Below are 23,796 nucleotides of genomic sequence, written 5' to 3' on the forward strand. Positions count from 1 at the left end.
AAAAGTGAATTCATTAAAAAAATAAAGCAGTGTAACCATTTTCCTCATAATTCTAATGTAAAGCATAATTGTAACAGGAAAGACAACAGGAACGCTATGCCATTATTCTACCTGCAAAGTAAAGGTGGTATATGAATATGAATTTCTGGGGACTTCTCTGCAGTGTAACTCTATCATTTGCTGAGAGAAAGGAAATGCTTTTTATGTTTTATGGTTTCATTTGAATTTCAGGAGACCTGCAATATCATTTTTGAGAAAATTCTTATTAATCAAAATCTTTTGTAAAGTGGAAGATTAACCTATTCAGCCTGTTATTTCCTATAAATGCCTGGCTTCCAAGGACTCTCCCTTCATACTCAGAGATAGCTTGCCAGGAGAACTTACCTGTATTTCCATGAATACAGGTACATATCTTTTCTTTTAAGTCAGTAGCAAGTATGTTTTCACTGTCAAAGAGTATTATCTTCAGAGAGGCAAAAATGCTGCCATCAGATAGGGCTTGTGCCGCCCCTTTGGGGTTTTGTCAACAGAGGTTTTGTTCATTGAAGAGCTGCCCTCAGTTTTTTCTTCTATGAGACTTCACCAAAGTATTTTAGATTTGCTCTCACAATTAGTCTATTTGACTTTACATTCACTTGACTCTTGTAAATAATCTTACACTATACTTAATCCCAGATTTGAGATTTATTATAGTTCCAGTGCCCTGAAAATCAGTCAAACTCCTCAGCCTAGGCGCTCACACAAGGAGAATACTAAGGACAGTACTAAAGTTGGATGGTCTGAATTTTCATGAAGAAGGACCTTTTGTTCTCCTCCCAGGAACTAAACAAAACGAGTCGCTAGGCCAACTCCCAGAGCCAAAGTTACAGAGTCAAGCAGAGGCCATTTAACTGAGAAATAGGCAGGTTTTTAAAGGGAAGAAAATTTTAAAAGAAAAACAACCTGTCCCTCTTACCTATACTCTTGGATCATGCTCACTTTAATGCTACCTGTGTTTTCTATAATAATTTCATTTTTTCTCCTTTAATAATTCATTTTGTGGAAATGTGGTAATGGCACATTACTTCAAATGTACTATTTATCCAATTCACACATTTCCCAACTTATACACCTTTTGTCCCATAATTGAATTCATTTTATGTCTACCTCTAGGTTATACCCCAGCCCAAGATTCTGAGGATCTGTAGGCATCTGTGACAGTGGATATTTATTTGGCCCCAGCCACACTTTCTGAAACTCATCATTATAGGCACTAGTCCAGTGCTAAACAGTGCCCTAGGTCTGATAGAGTAGGACCTGCCTTTGCCTCTGAGTTCTTGTTCAGCCTAATATTCAGTCCACTCTAGAACCGAAGCCTTTCCAAGCTCTTACTAATTCCTATCCCAGCGTCTGGAACTCTTTCCTAAATTTTTTACCAGTGTCCACATCATTGCTGCTTACAGAGTAGAATAGTAATACATTAAGGTGGGCATTCAGAGGGCTCAGAAAATTCTAGAAAATTGTATGATTATAACATTATACTTCTAAAATTAACTTCATTACCAATGTTTGCCTTCTAGAAATCTTGCATTATTTGACTTACAATAGTACATTATAAAATCAAAACATCTCATAAATTTTTTACTTTCATCATCAAATTCCTAATGACATTTGTTTCTTTAATACCAAAGTGTTTGTTCTTTAAAGAACATAATCGGAAGGGAAAATTGTAATGATAGTCTGAAAAATAAATGCAAACTTTCAACTTTGTTTATATTTATTCAGATAATGCTTTCACTAGCTCAATGCAAAAGCGTTCAAAACCAAATATTTTGAAATGTAAGCATCTGAAAAACAGTAAAATAGAAACATTGCCTAATAAAGGATGTTAAGAAACATTCAGATATCTTTAAGAAATATTCCTATTTCTGGGAAATAATGTACTACATAAAAGTGAAAGTATGTCCTCTCATTTGACATGATGGATAGCCAAGATTTTATGTAATGGAAAACATAAAGACATTTCACCATGGCAAGGAACTAGTACCTTATCCCTTCATGTTCTAGTATTTCATTGCAAGGTTTATATTATCAACATCAAGCAGAAGAGTCTCACAAGTAGACAAGGAAAAGAATAAATGAAGAAAGAATATTGATGAGTGGTAATATGTAAGCAGGCAAATTTACAGAAGTATTATTTAATGCCATAATATTAAAATAATTCTGACTTTAATTGACCTTTAAGAGTTGAGTACCAGCCATGTATTTTATGTAATTCTTTACACCTGGAAAATTCTATTTGTTTCAGTATTGTTTAAATAATAATGAAGACATTTGACAATTCCTAATAATGAGACATGAGAGACATTTTTCCTATGGATACTTGTGAAGAGGACACAATATTATAGCAAGCATCCCTTAAGAATATCCTTAGCATACATACAGCTATTTCTTTTAACATCCCTCAATGTAAAGCAATAGTTATACCATAAAAACCAAAAAATGCTCCATGAAAGAGACTCTATGGAGATAGATGGATTTGTAAAACAATGTAGTGCAGGCATACATTTCTGTTGGTCCAGTTTAATCTAGATATAATCTACATTTGGAGCACTTTTCCAAATTTTTTTTTTTTTTTTTTTTTTTTTTTTTTTTGAAATCAGATACGGATGAGAATTGGGGAGGGGCGCTTGAATAGAACATCTCCAAAGAGAAATTCTCACAAGCACAATCTTTTGCATATAGATACAGCATTTTAACAAATTCCATGATACACAACATGGACTTCTTAGACTCTTGCTTTTCAAATTGCAGATCTGTACCCATTAGCTGTCCATGGATTAATTTATTGGGCTGGAAATGGCAGTTTAAAACCCTGAAGGATTCAGGTAAGTTTCTCACAGTAGTGATGTAGTTTTGGAATCTTCCTTCATTCGTCCATAAAAACAGACCAGACAGGCAAACAAGAATAGCAAAACCAAAACTGCTGACAGCATCTACAACAAAACTTCATGAATCTCACAATGTGAGCACACAGAGAACCTACAACCACAAAGATCTACAATACCCCGATGGAATCAGCATCTGATTGGCAGCAAGTGGAGGAAAGGGAATAGGCTTGATGGCCCTACAACTAGTAAACAGCCGATCGCCATAGGGTACTCACTGGAAATTGTGGCAGGTCAATGTGAGAATGGAAGCCAAAACCACGCAGGGTTTCTGCGATCATGGATAAAGTCAGGGTATTCAAATGTGATATGGTCTGATGATGCCTGAACTGTATACACTATTAAACTGTCGTACAAAACAATCTTCTAATTTTAGAAATACAATATATATTATAATCATACAAAGAAAATTGCTTTTCTTTTAACTGAAATATTGCTAATTATGGCAGGGCAGCAAATATCAAGGCTAGTCAGCCCTGAGAATTACCTAGAGTTGTACTCTACTTCATTGATTCTAGAGGCATTTTTTTTTCACATTTTAACATCTCTCAATCATCGTGGTCCTTACATTTGACAGTGTCTTAGAATTTTAGCACTTTTCCTCAGATCATAATACATTAAGTAAATAAATAATTTCTCATACAATTGATGGCACCTTAGATATGAAGACATACGGTATTTTCCTATTATCTGCGCAATGGCCCATCATAGGCTTTACCCATGTAGGGCCATTATTTTCTGGTCAAAATCAAGAAGTTTGGTACAACAGAACTCAATGCTACCTCAATACGGAGATGGTAAAAATGACAAGCAATTACTATTGGAGATCAAGAAAAACTACTTCCTAGTTATGTAACGTTATACAGGAAAATTGAATTGTACTTTTTCATGTTTCCTAAATTTTAAAAGTGCACTAGCTGAGACAGTAACATTTATAATTATGATTTATTGGTTGTTTTATAATGTTGGTCTTATGGAAGTTATAGGCAGAGTAGAAATCTGGATAAAATTGAAAGCAATATCCACAGTACTACAGCTATTTACATCACAAGTGCCCATTGGCATTATATGAATTATTTCTCTGATGCTAGTAAACAGAAGAAAACATAATGACTTAAGTTAATTAATATGTTAAAAATAGTATAAGGGTGCCTGAGTGACTCAGTCAGTTAAGCTTCCAACTTCAGCTCAGGTCTGTGAGCTTGAGCCCCGCATCGGGCTCTGTGCTGACTGACAACTTGGAGCCTGGAGCCTGCTTCGGATTCTGTGTCTCCCTCTATCTCTGCCCCTCTCCCCCACTCGCACTCTGTCTCTCATGCTCTGTCTCTCTCTGTCTCTCAAAAATAAATGTTTTTTAAACAATTTTAATAGTATAAATAGTAATTATAACCTAGGTTACAGTTGTGACTATCATAGATTTTTGACATGATTATTTGATATGTTAGCAGCTAATGGGTTAGTCTGGGTCCAATCAAGAGACAAAAATCACACAGTAATTTAAACGGGATGTTTAATATAAAGAATTATTAAGTTATAGTAGGAGAGTAGTTATGAAAAGGATGTAAAGAGAATACTAAAGGATACCCTAAGGTTGAGGAAGTCCTTAAGGAAAGACAAATTTGGGGGGCACCTGGGTGTGTGAGTTAACCATCCAACTCTTGGTTTCAGCTCAGGTTATGATCTCACCGTTCAGGTTCAAACCCTGTGATGGGCTCCACAAGTGGCAGCGTGGAGCCTGCTTGTGATTCTCCATCTCCCTCTTCAGCCCCTCCCCCACCAATGCAGTCTCTGTCTCTCTGAAAATAAATAAATAAACTTTAAAAAAAAAAAAAAAAAGGAAAGACAAACTTGGAAGAAGTTCTCCCTTCCAAGGCTGAGGTTCAGACCTAACGGGAAAAGGCATGATTGTAGCCCACTGGTTGGCAGGGACGTTTGCTGCACTGCTGGGCCAGAAGAGGTCCACATTGCTAGGAAAATAAGAAATTACCCTTCTGGGTGAGGAGAGCCACAGCTATCAGAGATTGTGCAAAGGGGGTAAGAACGCAGCTGTAGGAGAGAAGCATGGAGCATGCAGTGCCCACACTTGGCGGGCTGCAGAAAGACGGTCACCATGGCCAGCGATGCAAGATTCCCAAGGAACTATGCCCGCTGGGTCCAGGCTCTGGCCAAGTGCCACCGCATGTCTTCACACATACAACCACTGACTAACCCTGCAGCAGAAGCAAGAAAAAGAAAAGCCACACACACAGGAGCCATGAAAAGCTACTCCCTTCCTGCTGCAATGTTTCTCCCACTCTGCTGGCTAAATTTACATCATGCTCCTTAGAAAGAAAAAACGTAATGTTCAGTATGGGCACTCAGAAGTAAAGGGTGAATTTGGAGTTGAGAGGCGATAAATTGATAACTGGCACTGCAAGCGATTAAAGACATCTTTGAAGTGTCTGCTGTAAGTGTAAGCCCTGAGTGAGATACTAGGAAGAACACCATCACTAGGAAGCTGTGTGGCATAGCAGGAGTGGAATGAGAAGGAGAGGAACGGATGGACAAAAATTATGCTTGTGAAGAATATGCCTAGAAACCCAGAGTCCCAGGTAGTTAGGGAAAACACCTTTCATTCGATAGTATTTTAGAATTTTAGGAATGCTACATATCATCTCATTTTTGATGTTCACAAGTATCCTGTGAAATTAGTTGAGTCATTACTATCACTGCGAATTTATAAATGAGGAAACGGTGGCCCAGAGACATTAATGCACTTAACCAGAGTCTCAAAGCTAGTGAATATCAGAGGATTTGATGTTAAAATTTTAGAAATGCATGTTTAGGACTGTGGAACTTACTGTGGCTTTGACAATGAAATTAGACTAGAGTTGTCTCAGGGTCCCATTATCCAGAAACATGTTGCATATTACAAAAGAGTCTATCAGCAAACATTTAAAAGTGTGCTCTACAAATCTAGCCATTATCTGTAATCGGCTGGGACAGCTGCTACTTTTCTCTCTTCTGCAGTTCTGGATAATCCCCATATTCTTCCAGAATTCACAATACACACACAAACACACACACCACGAACTGCCTGGGCACAAAGGTGGTGCCTATCATGGAAACTTTCAAAAGTCTAGCTGTGAATATATTTAAACTTTATAAAAATGATCCCTGGCTGTTTTTTTTCCTTAATGCCTAATGTGCATCTATCATAGGAAGAATTAATGAAGCACACAAAAGTAAAATATGACAACTCACAAACGCTAATTAGATTTGCTAGGTATTAACACACCTGCTATATTCCCTGACTCATTGGGTTTTTTCCTTGTTTAAATAATTTTTAATGTCATGTCCTTAAATCCAGACTCAATGCGTATAGCCTTTCAAACTTACCTAAATCTTTAGGTCTGCTGAGTACACCCTCTCCGTTCTAAGTATTTAAATTGTGCCCGAGGCCAAAAAAACACAAAATTTATTCCAGCCTAAAATATCCAGGTAATAAAAAGGAATACTCTTTTGTTTGAATAACGGATAACCTCCTCTATTTTCCAAGTCATTTTAGGTATTTTCTAGACAATAAATATCAACTGTGGGATTTTTTTTTTATATCCTTCTTTGGGTATTAGTGGTACAATTAAATTTCCATTGTTATGGCACTCACTGTCCAGTTTGGGGGTTATGTACATCCTGTGTCTTCCCTCTCTTCGGCTCCCTACATAAGCATCTCATGATCACTAACGACCACTACCAGAGAGCGTCACGGTAAGTGTGTGTCAGTAAAACTAAAAATCGCCACTGGAGAGGCTGTGACAAAAATTTTAGAAAGAAGCTGAGACCACTGAATAATTTATAATTATCCTTTGTCTAGTAAACAACATCAGAAATAATTGTAAAATGTGTAGTCTTCAGACTCTTCCTTTGTATGAACAAATGTAATTATATAAGGAAGAGGAAAGAAGAGCATATTTTCTGTCAGTCCCCTTTCTTTCCTTCAGTATAACTTCCTTTACATCTGGATAAATCTCCTATTTGCAGCAATTTACAATTATAGCAACATTTGATGTAAGACTTGAGTTTTCTAAATTATTTGAAATAAAATATCTTAAAAAATTCTGGGAATCTAAATGTGTGAAGCATTTGATACGAGATTTCTTGACAGGAATTTTTCTAAATAACGTTTTGTTCCTTTTTTTTTTTTTAATCATGCTGTTTTAACCTTGAAGGACAATTTCCTGTGGTGTCTCTGTAAAGCTGCAAATGCCATGTCAAAAACAACAGGGACCCCCAGACTGTGTGACGTGGAGTGAGAGGTACGTGGTATAAACGATGGAACTGAAGTCCTCTGCCAGAGAATAGTAAATATTTTTTAGAACAAAGGTTATTACTACTAAGCGGAAGAAAATAACTCCACGTGTTCATGCTAAAAACAAAGACATTAAGACATTTGAAAATAAAAACGTAGCAAGGGTAATCTGAGGATGCAGGTGGATTTGGTAAAGAGAGCTAGCTGTTCAACCGTCCTCTGGCCCATGTTCTACAGACGCTTCTCATCCTAGTCTGACAAATGGGGGACTGTGTCCCGCTCCTACCTATAGATTGACAGGTAAAGAAAACGTTAATGCGTTTGTTCATGTTGGATGATACCGCCTTTTTTTCTTTTACCAGTTTTAAAGGTTGCAGATTTTCACCATGGCAAATTTTGATTTTGTTTAAACAGTTAAGAAAATATTTTCAAATCTTAAATAAATAGATATGTAGGATCTTACTTAACGTGTTTTCTGTTTGTAGGTAAATACCAATATTTGCAATTGACAAAAAATGACAACAAATACTCAGTATAGTCCCTTAGCTATTTATATTATATACAATTTTTTAAGGCATTTAGAATTTTAAAGCTAATGTATTTAGTGTCAGAACCTATGTCTGATGAAAACCACATCTTGAAACAAACATTTTTTCAGTCTTTTAAGCTATCTAGACTTCAGAATTATTATTAATTCTGAATAGGTCAGTTCTGATCATTCTGGGCAAACAAACTTTCCAACTATCATCTGTTTTTCTTAATATTACTTGAGGAATTTTGGCAGAATTTTTAATGAGAAATCATTAGGATTTAATTCCCATACATAGGTATGTAATGATTAAAAAAAAAATTAGCTTGCTTTCCTGGTGGATAATCTAATTCTCACCTTCTTTTGTATGTGCCTACTACTAATTATTTTAAAGTCAGAAAATTTTAAATAATTATTCAAAGTATATATAGGGGTCATTGTGAAAGATATGAATTAGGAAGCACATGGCAATTAAGATATGAATAGTTATGTTACTACAGATCATGAAGACAAATGTAATTTTTAAAGGCTTTTTCTTGTGCAAATCTATTCAGAAAAAAACACTTAGGTTCGGTTTATATGCACAACGTGCTTCACCCTTTCCTTGACTATTAAAACCACTAATTAGCAGCTGTTCGATTACTTAAAATAGTCAAGTTGTTCATGCTGTAGCTAAGGACAGAATGCACAAGTAAAAGAAAACTCATAGTAAATCCGTTATTTCCCTTGGAAGTACAAGTGTTAAATAGGATCTTATGTCTTGATTCATTGTCACAATGTGAGCCTGGATTCTACTAAGAAACTGTCATTTCACAAGTATTTGTCAAACCAAACATATTTTCTTTATACCATTAGAAATATTAGTAAAGAATAAAACTGAATTACTAAAATAACATTTATTGGCTGATTATATATAAAATTTAAATATTAAAGTACAGTAACAATTTCCCTTTCATTGTTAGCAATGTTCCCCAGGAAAAATATTCTGCATTCTTTACAAAATTCTGCAGCAAAAACATAAATTCATGCTGAATTTCAGATTTATATATACATGAAATATTTGGGTGAAGTGATTGAATTGGTTAAGTACTCTCTTCATAACTAATAACTAATGAAATATTTGCTTAATATTTTAATTGTAACTTTTTGCAGTATTTTTATTGCAGAAACAGCATCATTTAATAATATGTGGTAAAAATGAACAATTACGATATGTTTACAACAGAATACATTTTGTTGATTTCGACTTGGTCATATAAAATATTTTCTTTGTCATTTTCTCATAGGTTCTGTATTTCTTGGAATCATTCATTTTTGCTAGTTGGGAAATTTGGATCAAAAAGTTATAAACCTAAAATGTAGCAGAAATTTGAAATTAGAAGCATTTGATAGGGCAATTAAATCCAGACTCTTCCAAATGAAGTGTCTTTTTCACATTTGGCAAATAAGTAACTTTGCCCCAAAAACTTTAAAAAATATTTAATTAACACAGTTTGGAATAATGAGGAAATAAAACTTGTTTGTGCCTTAAAAATGTAGAACTTGCATATAGTTTCATTTTGCAAAGCACAAAATATCAAAAGCAATTCACAGAATCGAAGGAACATTATTTCAAGAAACTTTTAAATTAGAAAATGTTTGGCAGTCTTCTGACAGCAAAGAAAAATAGTAATATTTTCTCCAAAACTCTGTAGTCAAATATCACTTTTAAGCTTGTACAGTTCTTATAAAATAGGGACAAAGTAACCTTGAGGTACGTTATTATACATATGGTATACGATATATTCAACAATTCAGCAATTCAACACTCAACCATTAAGTTCAAAGATTTAACTAAGAAGATCGAAAAATGTATTCTTTTCCTTTTTCTCTTTTTCTACTACTTTAATTTCTTTTTATTTAATCACCATGTTAGATTAGCATAAACACAATTTTATGTATTCTCTGGCTCTCCCCTTCCTATGGAGAATATAAGATTTAAAGAAAAAGAACATCAAGCTGCTTTTTTCTTCCAATTGCAGCGATTCCACAGCAATTCAAGATACAGATAAATCTATACATGCCTGTCTTGTTTTGAAAAGCTGAATTTAAACATCCACACACAGCTGGCAGGAGTGTAAACTGCTAAATCCAATGGAGAAAAGTAATTTTACTTTACTTGGTAAAGTTGAATATATGCATACCGTATGGCCATTCCTGTGTATAATACTCTAGTCTGGCAAAATTCCTCCTCCTGTGCACTGGGATGCATGCCCAAGTTCATAGCTATATTGTCCACAGTAGCAAAAAACAAACAAACAAAACTGTAAATAATTCGAAAACTCCAATGACAATGGATAAAATAAATAAATTGTGGCATACTTAGACACTGGAACATTTTATGGAGTGGAAAATCAATGAACTACAGTTATGGGCATCAACAAGAAAAATTATTTTAAAAAAACAAATATTAAATGAAAATTTAAGTAATGGAAGAATACAATATGATTCCATTGACTTTAATTTCAAAAACAGGCAAACCACATACACATTGTTTGGGAACACATTCAAATGTGGTAAAATTACAAAGAAAAGCAAGGCAATGATTAGCACCAAATTCAGGTGATTAGCACCACCTCTAGGAATGAGGGAAAGGGATGCAAGGTTAAGATCATTTGCATTCAGGTGATTTCTAAGATGCCTACCATGTTTTGTTTTTCATTGTGGGTGGTGGATACACAAGTGCTCAGTTTTTTGTCTTTATGTATTTTGTTTGTTTGTTTTGTTTTTTGTTTTGGGTTTTTTTTTGTTTCACTTTGGTTTTGGTTTTTGGTTTTTGGTTTGGGTTTTCATAACCGCACTCGGTTTTTGAGATTTACATATGTCACGTATTTCACAATGAAACAAGGAAAAGAAGGGGAAAAGAAATTAAATTTAGTCACATAACTGGTTGGCAAATTGCTACTGACTTTCTGATTGATTTTAAAGAGCTTTTTAACTAATTTTTTGTCTTCCCCAAACCAATAAACAAGCAAACATGCAAAAAAGTGTGTATGTTAGGATGCAGAGTGAACCAAGACAAGTATTAATCTTAATGGACAAGGAATTATATCTGAATTTGTCAGAACTAAATTACAATACAGATGAAAGTTTAGGGCAGTCATTCTCAACAAAATTACAAGGGATCTCAGCCAAGAAAAGGACAGAAGAAGCTGAGAGCGATGATACTCCCCGAGGATAAGTGTCTGAATGGTTGGGGCAGGGAGAATATGAAAAAGTCATTCCCCCAATTATGTCATCTACTTAAAAGAATAACATTCTCTTCGTGCTCCTTTCCTTCATCCCCACCAATTTCCCACTGCACCCTCTATAACGGCGTTAATATGTACACGTGAACATTTTTTCTTTCAAATTGAAGAGCCCATCATCACATTTATTCACACCTTGAGCAGTTATTTACTAAGCACCTACAGTGTGCCAGGCACCAACTTTCCAAATAAAGCCGTGAACAAAACAAACAGAAAACCAAAATTCAAAAGCATCTAAATAAAGCAGAAGCCATGTATCTGATAGGATTAACACCACTGTTTGGTCTGTTAATGGAAAAACACATTTGTTTGTTTTAAATTAAAATATTTAAGGTTTAGACACCCACATGGACACCCACAAATCTTTTGCTATACAGTCTAGTCCTTTGAGTATTTACATAATGAAGTAGGGATAAGAATGAGCTATCAATTATAAACAATAGGAAGGATGCAGCAATACACTCATTACCTACATGGGATATGATCATGTATCTGGATTGGAAGTACACACGAGCCTTAGGAAACAGGGTCTCTTATCCCAGCCATATTGCAGGAATTGGGTTCCACATCCTTCTCTGACATGAGACCATGGATAGTTACAGGCCAGAGAAAGAGGCACTATTGGGTATACAGGCAAATGTGTGGGCCCACAGATTTTAAAAGTGAGCTGAGTTAAACTACAGTAGTTCCTGGTTTCTCATTATGTTTTAGGAGGAAAAATAAGGAAGAAAGGCTCCTAGTTGTCCCTTTTAGCCAGAATAATCATTTCAAGGGTGTGGCCAAATGCATACATCCACGAAATATTACATTCCTCTGGCTTCCCCGGACCTATCTATCATCTAAATGGAGCCAAGATGGCAGCAAGAAAGTGTGGGTCTCAACAGCAGCCATGACAATCATATCCTTTACTAGAGAGGCAGCACCACATAGAGGCTTGGAGCACCGACTCCATAGCCACACTGCTCGAATGTGAGTCCTGGCTCCACAGCTTACTGTGTGACTTCAGAAAAGATAGTTAACCTCCCTGTGCCTCAGTTTCCTCATCTGTAAAATGGAAACCATAACAATACTAGAAACTACCTCAGAGAATTTTAATGAGGATTGAATGACTTGATATTGGTGAAGCACCTATAGAAACGTAAGTGGTATGTGAATATTTGATAGTAATTCTTAAAAAGTTATACTTCACGAAAGACTGTGTAATGATAGTGAACAAAATGTTTAAGCATCCTTCACCTAATTGCCAAGGTTGTTCCTGTTTTGTTTTCTCTTGTTTTGGTATTAGCATTAGGGTTAGTTCTTTTTTTTTTTTTTTTAATTCCCAGGAGAACTATAAACAATCTTAAATACTGATTGAACCGGGAGAAAGCCTCAATTATTAATCTAGCCTTATTCAGTCTGATTTTTCCACTGATTTCTAACAAGATCCTTATCTCAGAATGGAAATCACTGGTAAGTGTTATGATGGAGTATAGTTATTTTACATGTGAATGGTGCACATACTCTTTATCAGTAGTGCCCACAACCAACTGTGTGTGGTCCCAGAGAAAGTCTCCTCACCCCCAAAGCTGACTGATGCACATACCAAACATGTAATCACAGTTTGATTCTCTCCCTCCTCCTTACTGTAAGTAGGCCAACAGAGCTTGGGATGAATTGAAAACATACATCTATTGATGGTAACTATACTCAGCCTTTTCTTAAAACAAGCCTGATCATTTCCCTTCCTCCAGGAGCATCCAAAGCTATTCAAATTCCCCTTCGTGTTTCTATTTTTGTAGACTGTAGAACAATGGCTAATCAAACTTTATCAAGATAAACATGAAAAAGTCCACCTGCTTGAATCACTCCCATGAGCCCATATCCATATTTTTCATAGAAGCCAGTATAAATAAGATAGGTAAAATAGGTCATATATAATTCCAGTCCCATTCATGAGGGCCCCCTCATGACCCAATCATCTCCCAAAGGCCCTGCCTCCTAATACCATCTCACTCTCACTGGGGGTTAGAATTTTAAGATATGAATTTGGGGAGACACATTTAGTCCATAACAACCATTTAAGCACAGGCCCCTTACCACCTGAGCACTCCGTTTCATCCCTTCAACCTGACATGTACCAGGTCTCATAAACTGACCTCAATTTTAGGAAATATTGTAAAGAATTGGTCACTGTGTTATAAGCCTAATTCAATCTAACTCCCTTTAAAACATCGCATATTACAGGGCGCCTGGGTGGCGCAGTTGGTTAAGCGGCCGACTTCAGCCAGGTCACGATCTCGCGGTCCGTGAGTTCGAGCCCCGTGTCGGGCTCTGGGCTGATGGCTCAGAGCCTGGAGCCTGTTTCTGATTCTGTGTCTCCCTCTCTCTCTGCCCCTCCCCCGTTCATGCTCTGTCTCTCTCTGTCCCAAAAATAAATAATAAAAAACGTTGAAAAAAAAATTAAAAAAAATAAATAAATAAAACATCGCATATTACAAACCAACTTGCTAACTGCTACAGTAATCAGTGTTTTACAGTGCACCCTTGGAATTAGGCTTCACAAAAATTGTGGCATGTCAATTAGCAACTTGATACCAATAGTGTGCATTAATAGAAAAGCAAATGCAAAATGGTTAACTTGCATTCTAACTGTTTTAACATTACATACTTAGAACACATTAGCACAGAACACCTAAGAGTGTATTTTACTTTGAAATCTCCAGGCAGTGTTAAGGCATTTTCTTCAAATGCAGTTTCACTGATCACAATTTTATTGATTAGATCATGTTCTTCCCATATGAACCATATCCCAATGCATCTTCTGAGATTTCTAATATTGGTTTCTGTAGAAAAGGGGAAAAATCATAAAACATTAACAAAATAACATAAGAATCCTTATTAGATTTTTGGGTTATTTTCTTCATAATCTTTTATAGTTTTTCACCCACATCTGAGTTAGCAGCATTTAAAAAAAAAATCATATTGTCTGCAGGGAGTCTTTCTAAAGCATTCAACTTAGTTTTCCTAGAAACAACCATTTTCCCTTCCAATTCTTATTTCATTAGTTTATGTAACATTTAATGCCATTACATAATTACAATAACAACTAGCATAAATTGGTTTGGAAACAAACACAACTGATTTTTGGCAAGCCCCCAACACTGACTGGTGGGAGCAGATATGTAGAACTTAAACTGGAAGGAAGCCTGTTAGCTCTAGTGAATACTCTGTGGCTTTGGGTCAGTGTGTTTTACAGAGGGAAGAGAGAGTTTGGGTTAATGCACTGAAATGAGAAAACATATGTTCAAGTTAACTGTTCTGTCACTTAACCTCATTAACTACTAGAAAAGTTCATCTCAAATAGAATATTAACATTTTAGCATTGTTACCTTATTAAGTGACACAGAGAAAGTTGTAATAATGGTATTCTTTACAAACATAATTTTTAAAACAAAATTGTATTAGAATCTCTTGGCTTAAAACAAAGAGGTTCAATGGGACGCCTAGATGGCTCCATCAGTTGTGTCCAGCTTCAGCTCAGGTCATGATCTCACGGTGCATGGGTTGGAGCCCAGCATCGGGCTCTGTGCTGACAGCCCAGAGCCTGGAGCCTGATTCTGTGTCTCCCTCTCTCTCTGCACCTCCCCCACTCATGCTCTGTCTCTCTCTCCTTCAAAAGTAAATAACCATCAAAATAACAAACAAACAAACAAAAACAAAGAGGCTGTAGGTCTGGGGCAGCAATATTAGATCTATCCTATCCCCATCTCAAATTTGCAAGCTGACCATAGGCAAACCATGATACAGACAAATTTTGTTTCATCTGTTTTGCCCTCCATCTGTTCTCTTTCAAAAAACATTATTTTTATCACCCTTATCATTTATTACTTCTTTCAATCCCCTGATCAATATTTTAATATGCTTCCTGGCTGGTCAAATGCCCTTAACTTTTACATCCAAACTTTTCCTCCTCAAAGTTCTCCCACATCAAAGCTTAGCTATTCCGTTTTAGCTCCTCAGATTCTGTCTTTGCCAGGTTAATAGGTTAATGGTTAACAAAGTATATCAGCATGAATACATTAATGTCAATAACATGAAGATGTAGCATGTGCTTGTGAGTTAGTGTACTACCCTATGATGATAGCATATGGATTTTAATAGAAATATTATGGAGATAATCTCTCACCCAAAAAGGTGTGATTAATGGTAGGGATCTCTTATCTTTAGAACTGACTTAGTTCCTTGTACCCAAGATATATGTAAAATTATCCCTACCAAAGAAGCAGGGTGACTTCACAAGCTGAATCTAAAACTCAAAAGCACCTTTATTTTATTTTGATCTAGAAAGTCAGTCTGTGTATGTGTGTATGTATGTGTGTGTAGGTGTGTGTATTTTTGGCATACTTGTTAAAGTATAAGTTTTCAATGGAAAAGGAGCATGCTATATATAACTTCTAGAGGAGTACTGATCTCATTTTAGGTCCAGCCAAAGAGTTTATTCTTAATAGAATAGTTGGAGACACACCCTTATGAACAGGCACCTAGTCAACTATAACCCACAAGCCACTGACACCATGTTTCCCCCCAAAATTAGAAGCAAATATTGAAGCAAACAAACCCCCCAAAATGAAAAGCTCTCCTATTCCTGAAATCATTATTATACTATATGTTAACCAACTTGGATTTAAATTAAAAACAAAAATGTAAAGCTCTCTACTCCTATATAGTTTGACTGAAACTCTTCCCCATAAATCAGGGGTAGGAAGACTTCAGCCTCAGGCCATGCCAGTTCATGGCAAGTACAGTTAAATGTTCATCATCCCATTTATTCAATAATTCTTAAGCATTTCTCAAGCTTCCTATTTTCTTCCTTTTGCTTTTAAGTTACACTAACTGCATTTTTAATCTAAGAAAAAAATAATTCCACAAATTTTGACTGAGGCAATGTCACTTTTACAGGTTTATCATTACCTCCTTAAAGTAGAATTATTTTTTAAAGTTCTTCTCAATCATTCAATTATTTTTAATAAAATTTATTACAGATTTTTATACCATCAATTTTGTTTTTAAAATATTTGTCATTTAACCTTTTCTGTCAGAAAGTTCTAATTTAACTAACATACCAAAAATATGCACATGCCTATTTATATGGGCTTTCTAAATCAAAATAAAATAAAAGTGTTTTTTCCTAGCTTTAAATGTAATTCCTGAATTTTCCCTGGTTCTTTAGAGAGATGGTTTTGTGGTATACCTTCTATGCTAGGAATTAGGAGTCAGCCCTAATGATTGGGTGCCTTCCAAAGTATGCTTCTGAACTTAGTTTCTACAGTTTTGGACTCTTAAAGAAAGATTATATGTTTCTGTCAGTGTAAGCTACTAAAGAGAATTGTAGAGTTGACATTTTCTAAAGCCTCTTTCAAAATGTATTGACACTGTGGTTGATGGCCTGTGTTACCAATGGTTTGTAAGCAAGATTTACAAAGATCACCGATTATATACACAGTTCATTTTAGAAGACTATTTAAAGGTTTTTGAATGGTAAAAGAGGTAGATTTCTAAAAATATTTAATTAGAGGCTCTTCCAATACAAAGAGGCAAGTTAAAGAGTTCCATTGATCCAGATTTCTGCATTCTATCAGGGTCAGCCTTTCTCTGATTGTTTCATTGCGTAAATAAATTAATCCTTGGAAAATCAGAGAATGACAGCTAAAGGGACAATTACGTATAATTCCGCCAATTAACTAAGGTGTTGCCATTTTTTTTTGCGCCTACCATGAATAACAATACATTCATGTCTCCCAAGATGAGGCTAGAATCTTAGAAATAGTAGTCTTTTTCTTTCATGCACACACCTACACTGTTAAAGTGAATTGGATTTAAGAAGATTTAACTGTAAATAACATTTGGAATTTTTGTTTTCTGTTGTTGTTTTTCTCCAGTGTGCCTCTATGTTTCCAGTTTGGCAGAGCAATGGGTGCAAAAGGTGTTGGGGAGACTAGAGTGAAAATGACTTTGAGTAAAACAAAATTGGAATTAATAAAAAGATCAAAGAACCATAATCTTTGCGTTATGCAGAAACTAAGAAAATATGGCTCCCCTTAGAGATCTTATATTCAAGTAGGGAGATCCAGAAATAAACAATGGACATAATAAGAAAATAAATTAAATTGGGTGTTGTAAGATGATGAGTGCTTAAAAAAAAAGTAGAGCCAGGAAAAGATTAGGGGAATTTGCAGCTTTAAATGCATTCTGCAAAGAACAAGGAAAAACAATACTTAACTTTAATTCTTGGGGTGGAGATAGAAGGGTTCGGAGGTCCTGGCAAAAGAGCCTTAAGAGAATTTTGGGTAAGCCCTTGCTCTTAACTAAATAAGGAGAGAAATAACCATTCATGCCCTCCTCTTGCTTTCCCTTTACCCATTCAGCAAATACTGGCAACTCTCTTAACCTCAGTCCTCTGTACAAACAATACTGAAATGGTACAGGCATATCAGTGAAGATCCACTTTTTGTATATTTATTTTGAAAACGTATAGACACATACAAAGAAACCCTGTATCCAGGATCTTCTCACTGCAAGGCATTGTGCTGGCTATTTTCCCACACAATACTTGTACACATGTCCACTCTAAGGGTAGTTCTTGAAAACAAGCTCTCTGTGTTATACATTTCTGTATCTTACTCAAGAATTATTTGTTGACTGAATAAATGAACTCATTCATTCATTCATTCATTCTTGAACATTGGATTTGGCCCATCAAATAAAAATTTTTTTTCTATCATGCTCCAAAGGAGACAACATCAAGTTCAATTCAGAGCAAATGTAACAATTTAGAGGCAACTGGCAGTTATTTTCCAGTTTCCCATGAATCTTAAACCAAGGAGAAAAGACTTTGGAAGAAAGTAAGTTTCTCCTCTCCTTTGCACTCTCTTTGCATGGCAAGCAAGGATCATATGTATTCTTGATCTTGCTTTATGAACACACAACCTACCTGGTTTTATATATATATCCTGCACATATAAGGATGTGTGTGGTATGTAGAAGATTCTATGCAGAGAGAATTTCAGATACTTTGATAGTAAAATGGCCACCTTTATGGTTCAAAAATTATCACAGTTTCTTCAATTATAATTTACTCTTATAATAGAACATGTTGAGAAGCTGGATCAATAGATATAATAATATAATTTAGTATCTTTGTGACAATAAGAACTTAGATGTTGGCAAATAATCTTATCATAAATATATTTCAACGTTATTATATTGTTAATAATAACAATAATATTTATTGAGTCCTTGTATGTCATTTATGACCTTCAACCATTTACATATATTATCTCATTTAATTCTTAAAAACAACCTGGTAAGGTCACCTGAGTGGTTCAGTTGATTGAGCTCAGGTCATGATCCTAGAGTCGTGGGATCAAGCCCCAATGTGGGCTTTGTGCTGAGCATGGAGCTTGCTTGGGATTCTGTCTCTCTCTCTCCCCTCTCCTCAACTCATGCTCTCTCTTTTCTCTCTCTGAAACAAAAAAAATATATATATATTTAAAAAATTCCTAAAAACAACCTGGTAAAATAGATATTATTAATATTTTTCTTTTAAAGATGAAGAAATTGGTAGGTAGAAGGGTGTCCATGGTTTCAGGCTAGTATACAGGACAGTTGGGACCCCTGAGATGGATTTTTATTGCTCTAAATTCCATTCTTCTTTTTTTTTAATTAATTAATTTATTTATTTAGAGGAGGAGAGAGAGAGTGTGTGTGTGTACACATGAGCAGGGGAGGAGCAGAGAGAGAAAGAGAGTGAGAATCCCAATCAGGCTCTGCGCTGTGCCCAACATGGGGCTCAATCCCACAAACAGTGAGATCATGACCTGAGCTGAAATCAAGAGTCAGATGCTCAATTGACTGAGCCACTCAGGTGACCCTGTAAATTCCATTCTTTAAACATCAGTATATGTTGTTTGTACTTTAATAAATAGCTATGCAAATGCAAGCTATTTTATAGAGCAGCTGAGAAAGTCGTGATATGCCTTTGAGACTTCAGGAGAACTCTAAAGGGATTACTTAATCTATATTATACTCTCAATTTTCTATTGTCTCGAACTGGCAATATGAGAATAATTCTTGTCTTTTGTTTCTTCTCCTAGCAATCAGAACAATAGCAACTTTGCATTCATTGAATCTGATGCAACCGAAGAAAGAAAGATTTTTTTTAAGTACATTTTTATAATTTATGGGGTGCCTGGCTGGCTCTGTCAGTAGAGTATGCAACTCTTGATCTTGGGGTTGTGAGTTCTAGTCCCATGTTGGGTGTAGAGATTACTTAAAAAAATAAAATCTTTAAAGTACCTTTTATTTATTATTTTATTACTTTTTACTTATTAATTTATTATTTCTTATAAAGATTTTCTAAAGGAGGATTTGGTGCCTTGGAAATGTTCGGATTTAAATTATTTAATTTTCTTTAATACATTCATGTTGACTAATTCCAAATGACTAGTAATCCCTTATAAAATCAGCAATACTGTTCGACCTAGCTTGGCAGTTTTTAGGTAATAAAGACACAGGATATTCCTAACAAGTCAAAATGAAAATGAAAAATATATGAAGTGTTTTAAAATGCTAAATCTCTGAATCTAGTTTAGCTGATACTGTTTGTGCCCTAAAATACATCAAATATGATAGTACACCCATGAAGTTCTGCTGAAATGCAATAGTTCATCTTACTCAAGAAGATTAAAAGACACTGGAGAGGGTTTCTGCCTCCAGGATCAGAGCTGCAGTGCCCACCCAGGGGAACTCCGTAAAAGCTGGCCCTCAGGGGGGTTTGTCTTAGAATCTACCCACCTTCTGTTTCTTAGGGCACTGTCAGTCTAACCTTTATCTACCAGCTGTCTCCTGTTGATTCAGCACTGCCAGATTAGTATACTCCCTGAGAAGGAAATATTGAAGAAACTCTCATTTGGGACAGAATTCTGTCTCTGTATGAGTTTTACCAGAAAGTGTGGTGATTACTGGTGCTTTGCACTGATTTTTTTCTAGCTGTAGTCCTCATTTGCTTTCCAAAGTTCCACAGGGAACCACAGCCTCTTGGGGGGAAAGGGGACCTCTTCTAATCCTAGTATCTTATTTGCATATGCCATGACCCCAGTTTGATGAGCTAGAGAGCATATTCACGGATAATGATTGGTGGTCATTTGAATGTTCTTAAGCAGACAAATCCAAATGTGATTCACCACCACCAAATGCATCAGCTTCTAGGTTATAGAAAGGGATCATAAACCCTCACTGGCCAATCCATGTGAATGAATCATTATATTAATGGTCTCTTCAGCTGGTTAATAGTCAAATACCAGATACTATAACCTGTTGAAGCTCTTTCAGAATTCCAGTCAAAACTTGGTCTGCTAGATACTTATTTCTATTCCACCTCTACTTTGGTTTTATGTCCAGGGTATGTGATACAGCATGGAGTTCCCAGGAAATTGGATCAACCTATCTAGCCCACTGCTGAATTCCCTTACTTGCCCACTTGTAGAGAATTAATTCTGTTATCAGAGAATGATATCAAATAATATCTAAGGATTCCTTGATGGCAGAAGAAAGCAATATCTAATGCTCTAATGCTCTTTAAGACAGAGAACTTTCACCTGGGGGCCACAGGTTCTGTGGGAATCACTGGGCCATCCCAGATAAAATGTGTCTTCCCAAAATCCATTCATGATATCAGTGGCTGATTCAGCACTTCACCTTTGTTTCTCTGATCCTGAGTTAGCTGGTTAATCCTGATCAGCCTCTCCTGTTTATAACTTGCTGCCTGCCCGCCATTTTGACTACAGTCCCTTCACACGCCCCATTATCAGTGTTTAATCCCCCAGTCCCAACTCGCATCTGATTCCATAACTTAAAACCCTGATAATCTTGACAGACTCTAGTATCTAGTATCAATGTCTCCATCGTTTCTTAATGCCAGTCCCTTCCCATCTCTAGCATCTCACTGGTTCCTACTAAGGCTTCAACTAAGTCCCTGTTTATAATACTATGTAAGTGTAAATAAAACCAAAATAAGTCTGTCTCCCTTTTCAGATAGAATTACAAGACTTATTTATTAAGTATGTCTCTAAGGATACATTCATAAAACGGAAACTGCATTCATGATTCTGCAGAAAGGACTTTCACATTCATTGATTAATTCAACAAACAATTTTTGAGCACATACTCTATGGCAATTATTTTAGATGAACATACATTAGACTTCAAAATATCTCATTCTTTTTGCCAATATTAGGCATTAATCTTTCTTGAACACTGGGTATTGGAATAACCAGCTGCTACAGCTAATATTAGATGTGGGTCTAAACAATGCCCATTAAAATAGTCAGCTCGCCCAGATAATGTAAGACATTAGTCATCTCTTAAACATTTAATATTGAAAAAGGGAATTCTCTTAGCTAATGCTAGAGGTTAGTATTTTCTTGAATATTTGATGTTATAAAAGCCAACTCCTCTGGCTAATGTTAAGCATTAATAGTTTTTTAAATATAACCTATGAGTGATTTATCCATTCTGTCCATTACTCTTTAATTGCAACTGGCACATCCATGTGTAATCATTTAGAGAACACACAAAAGCCAGCAACAGACAATACGCAGGTATTTAACCACACCATCTTTCTATGGGTCTCGTTAATCCCTGCTCTTCTGTTTGCCCTGGGTTCTTAACACTGATTCCTTCCTCCTTGTTGTCATTGCTGTCTGTATTGTTTTTTGATATTGAGAGAAAATCTACATAGAATGAAGAGCATAAAATTCACTAATCTAAGTGTGCAACAATGACTTTTTTTACACCCAAATAACCACTACCTCTTAGATGAAAAAATAGAATATTTTTAGCGTCAACATTTCTAGGTTATTTTCCATCCCCCATTCTTATCCTTTGAGCTGTCTTCCTCCTTATTTTGATATCCTGCATGGACTTTTATGGCTCGTAAACTTCAGCTTCCATCATCCCATCCTATCTTGACTTGCTTTAAATTCTCTCTTGGATTAATTTAACTTGCAGCTCCCCATAACAGCTACCTCCCAGCCAGGAACAATTTGCTCTAAGTATTTTGCAAGCAAATTTCAGCACTGGGAACATCTAAGTATGTATAGCTAATCTAATATCATTTGCTTTTAAGTTTATACCTACATAATTTGGGGAAATTTTTATAAACAAATGTGTCAGTCATAGCTGGTCTTCCTACCACCAACAATGCCATCATGCACATATTCTCAGAAAACAAAGAAAATCATTCACATTCTCAAGGAGGATTTCTGAGCCTCGGGTGGGTACTGATTTCTCTTTGGACGATTGTAATTTACAGCCTATACTCACTCTCTGTAATGTTTTTAATCAGCCCTTACACTTTTATCATTTCAGACAGAAATGTCATCTTTTGTTCCAATTCAGTTTTGGTTTTACGTGGTCAAACTTTGTAATATACCCCCTTGTTTTGAACATTGTTATATGAAAAATAAACTAACACATTGAAATTTACAGAGTGCATATGGAAATAGCTTAATTAACTGTCATTTAGGAGAACAAAAGTGCATTGGTTTGCAAGATTTTCCAAAAATGTATCCCCGTTAGTGGAAGTCTCACTTAAATAATACTTCTGTGTTTTTGTAACGGTATCAATTTCTCTATTTGTTAGACACTTACAGAAATACAGCAATACAGAAATACAAACCTTCACTCTAAACAGATTCTCATCTATTCACATTAAAGTAACTTCAGAAAGGCAAATTATGTATATATGATTATAATTCACATAACCAATTACAGTTTCCATAACATTAAAATAATTCTTCGTAACCTTTATATACATAGAAGGTATTAGGCCTGAATGTTAAGTACTCAAGTGTAGTTATGTAAAATAACATGACAATTGTGAAATCTGTGTTATTTTAACCAATCTTAAAGAGGTAATTGTATAATCAATATCTTAAGTTGATTATGGAACTATGAGCTACCCGAACAGACTTAGATGATTGGCTGAATCAACTTGTTTCCTCTGATATAAATTGAAGTTAAAGCCTATGTTTGAAAGCAAGAAATATAAAGAAAACCTAAGAAGATTTTAGGAAATTAAATAAAAATTCATTGAAAGCATTAGCATTCAGTAATTACTCCTACCAGAGATCTGTTTGTTGTCTGTCTTTTATTATTTTTAAGATATTATAGATGACTGAGGGGTTGTGGGAGGGAGGATGGGCTAAATGGGTAAGGGGCAATAAGGAATCTACTCCTGAAATCATTGTTGCACTATATGCTAACTAACGTGGATGTAAATTAAAAAAATAAATTAAATTTTAAAAAAAGATCTTATAGTTGACCCAGATGATCTTTGTATATATCCTTTTCTCACTGCTAAATGATTGAGAAAAAAATTCAACTTACATCTGAATGTGTCCACTACAGACAATTTTTCAAACACAATCCATATTTGGAATGATTTTCCATTGTTAAATAGATTTCTTAAATTATATTGCAACCCCAAATAGCAAAAATATAACAGGATGCTAGCTTCCAATGTGCCTTATAAACCAAGGCTGCTACAGTTAAGGTTCATAGGTTTTTCAACATTATTTCTGAAGTTTTTGCTTATTATTGTTTTTTTAACTTTTATGACCATGACTCTTGGGTGAAGGATTTAAAATACCCTGGGTCAGTTTTGCATAGTTTCTCTGTGTGTATTAATAATGCAAATATGTAATATGGATGGATACCTGCACA

General features: G+C 35.4%; 1 protein-coding gene across 1 annotated transcript in view; it reads left to right on the top strand.

Moving 5' to 3' along the window:
- The first annotated feature begins 5,037 nt into the window (after positions 1-5,037).
- The window catches only part of LOC122478811, a 51,433-nt gene continuing 32,674 nt past the window's right edge, over positions 5,038-23,796 (top strand). Inside the window, exon 1 of the mRNA XM_043572500.1 lies at positions 5,038-5,148. Coding sequence (XP_043428435.1) covers positions 5,038-5,148 — 111 coding nt within the window. The remainder of the gene's footprint in view (positions 5,149-23,796) is intronic.

Source organism: Prionailurus bengalensis, chromosome A1, assembly GCF_016509475.1.
Source record: "Prionailurus bengalensis isolate Pbe53 chromosome A1, Fcat_Pben_1.1_paternal_pri, whole genome shotgun sequence".
NCBI lineage: Eukaryota > Metazoa > Chordata > Mammalia > Carnivora > Felidae > Prionailurus > Prionailurus bengalensis.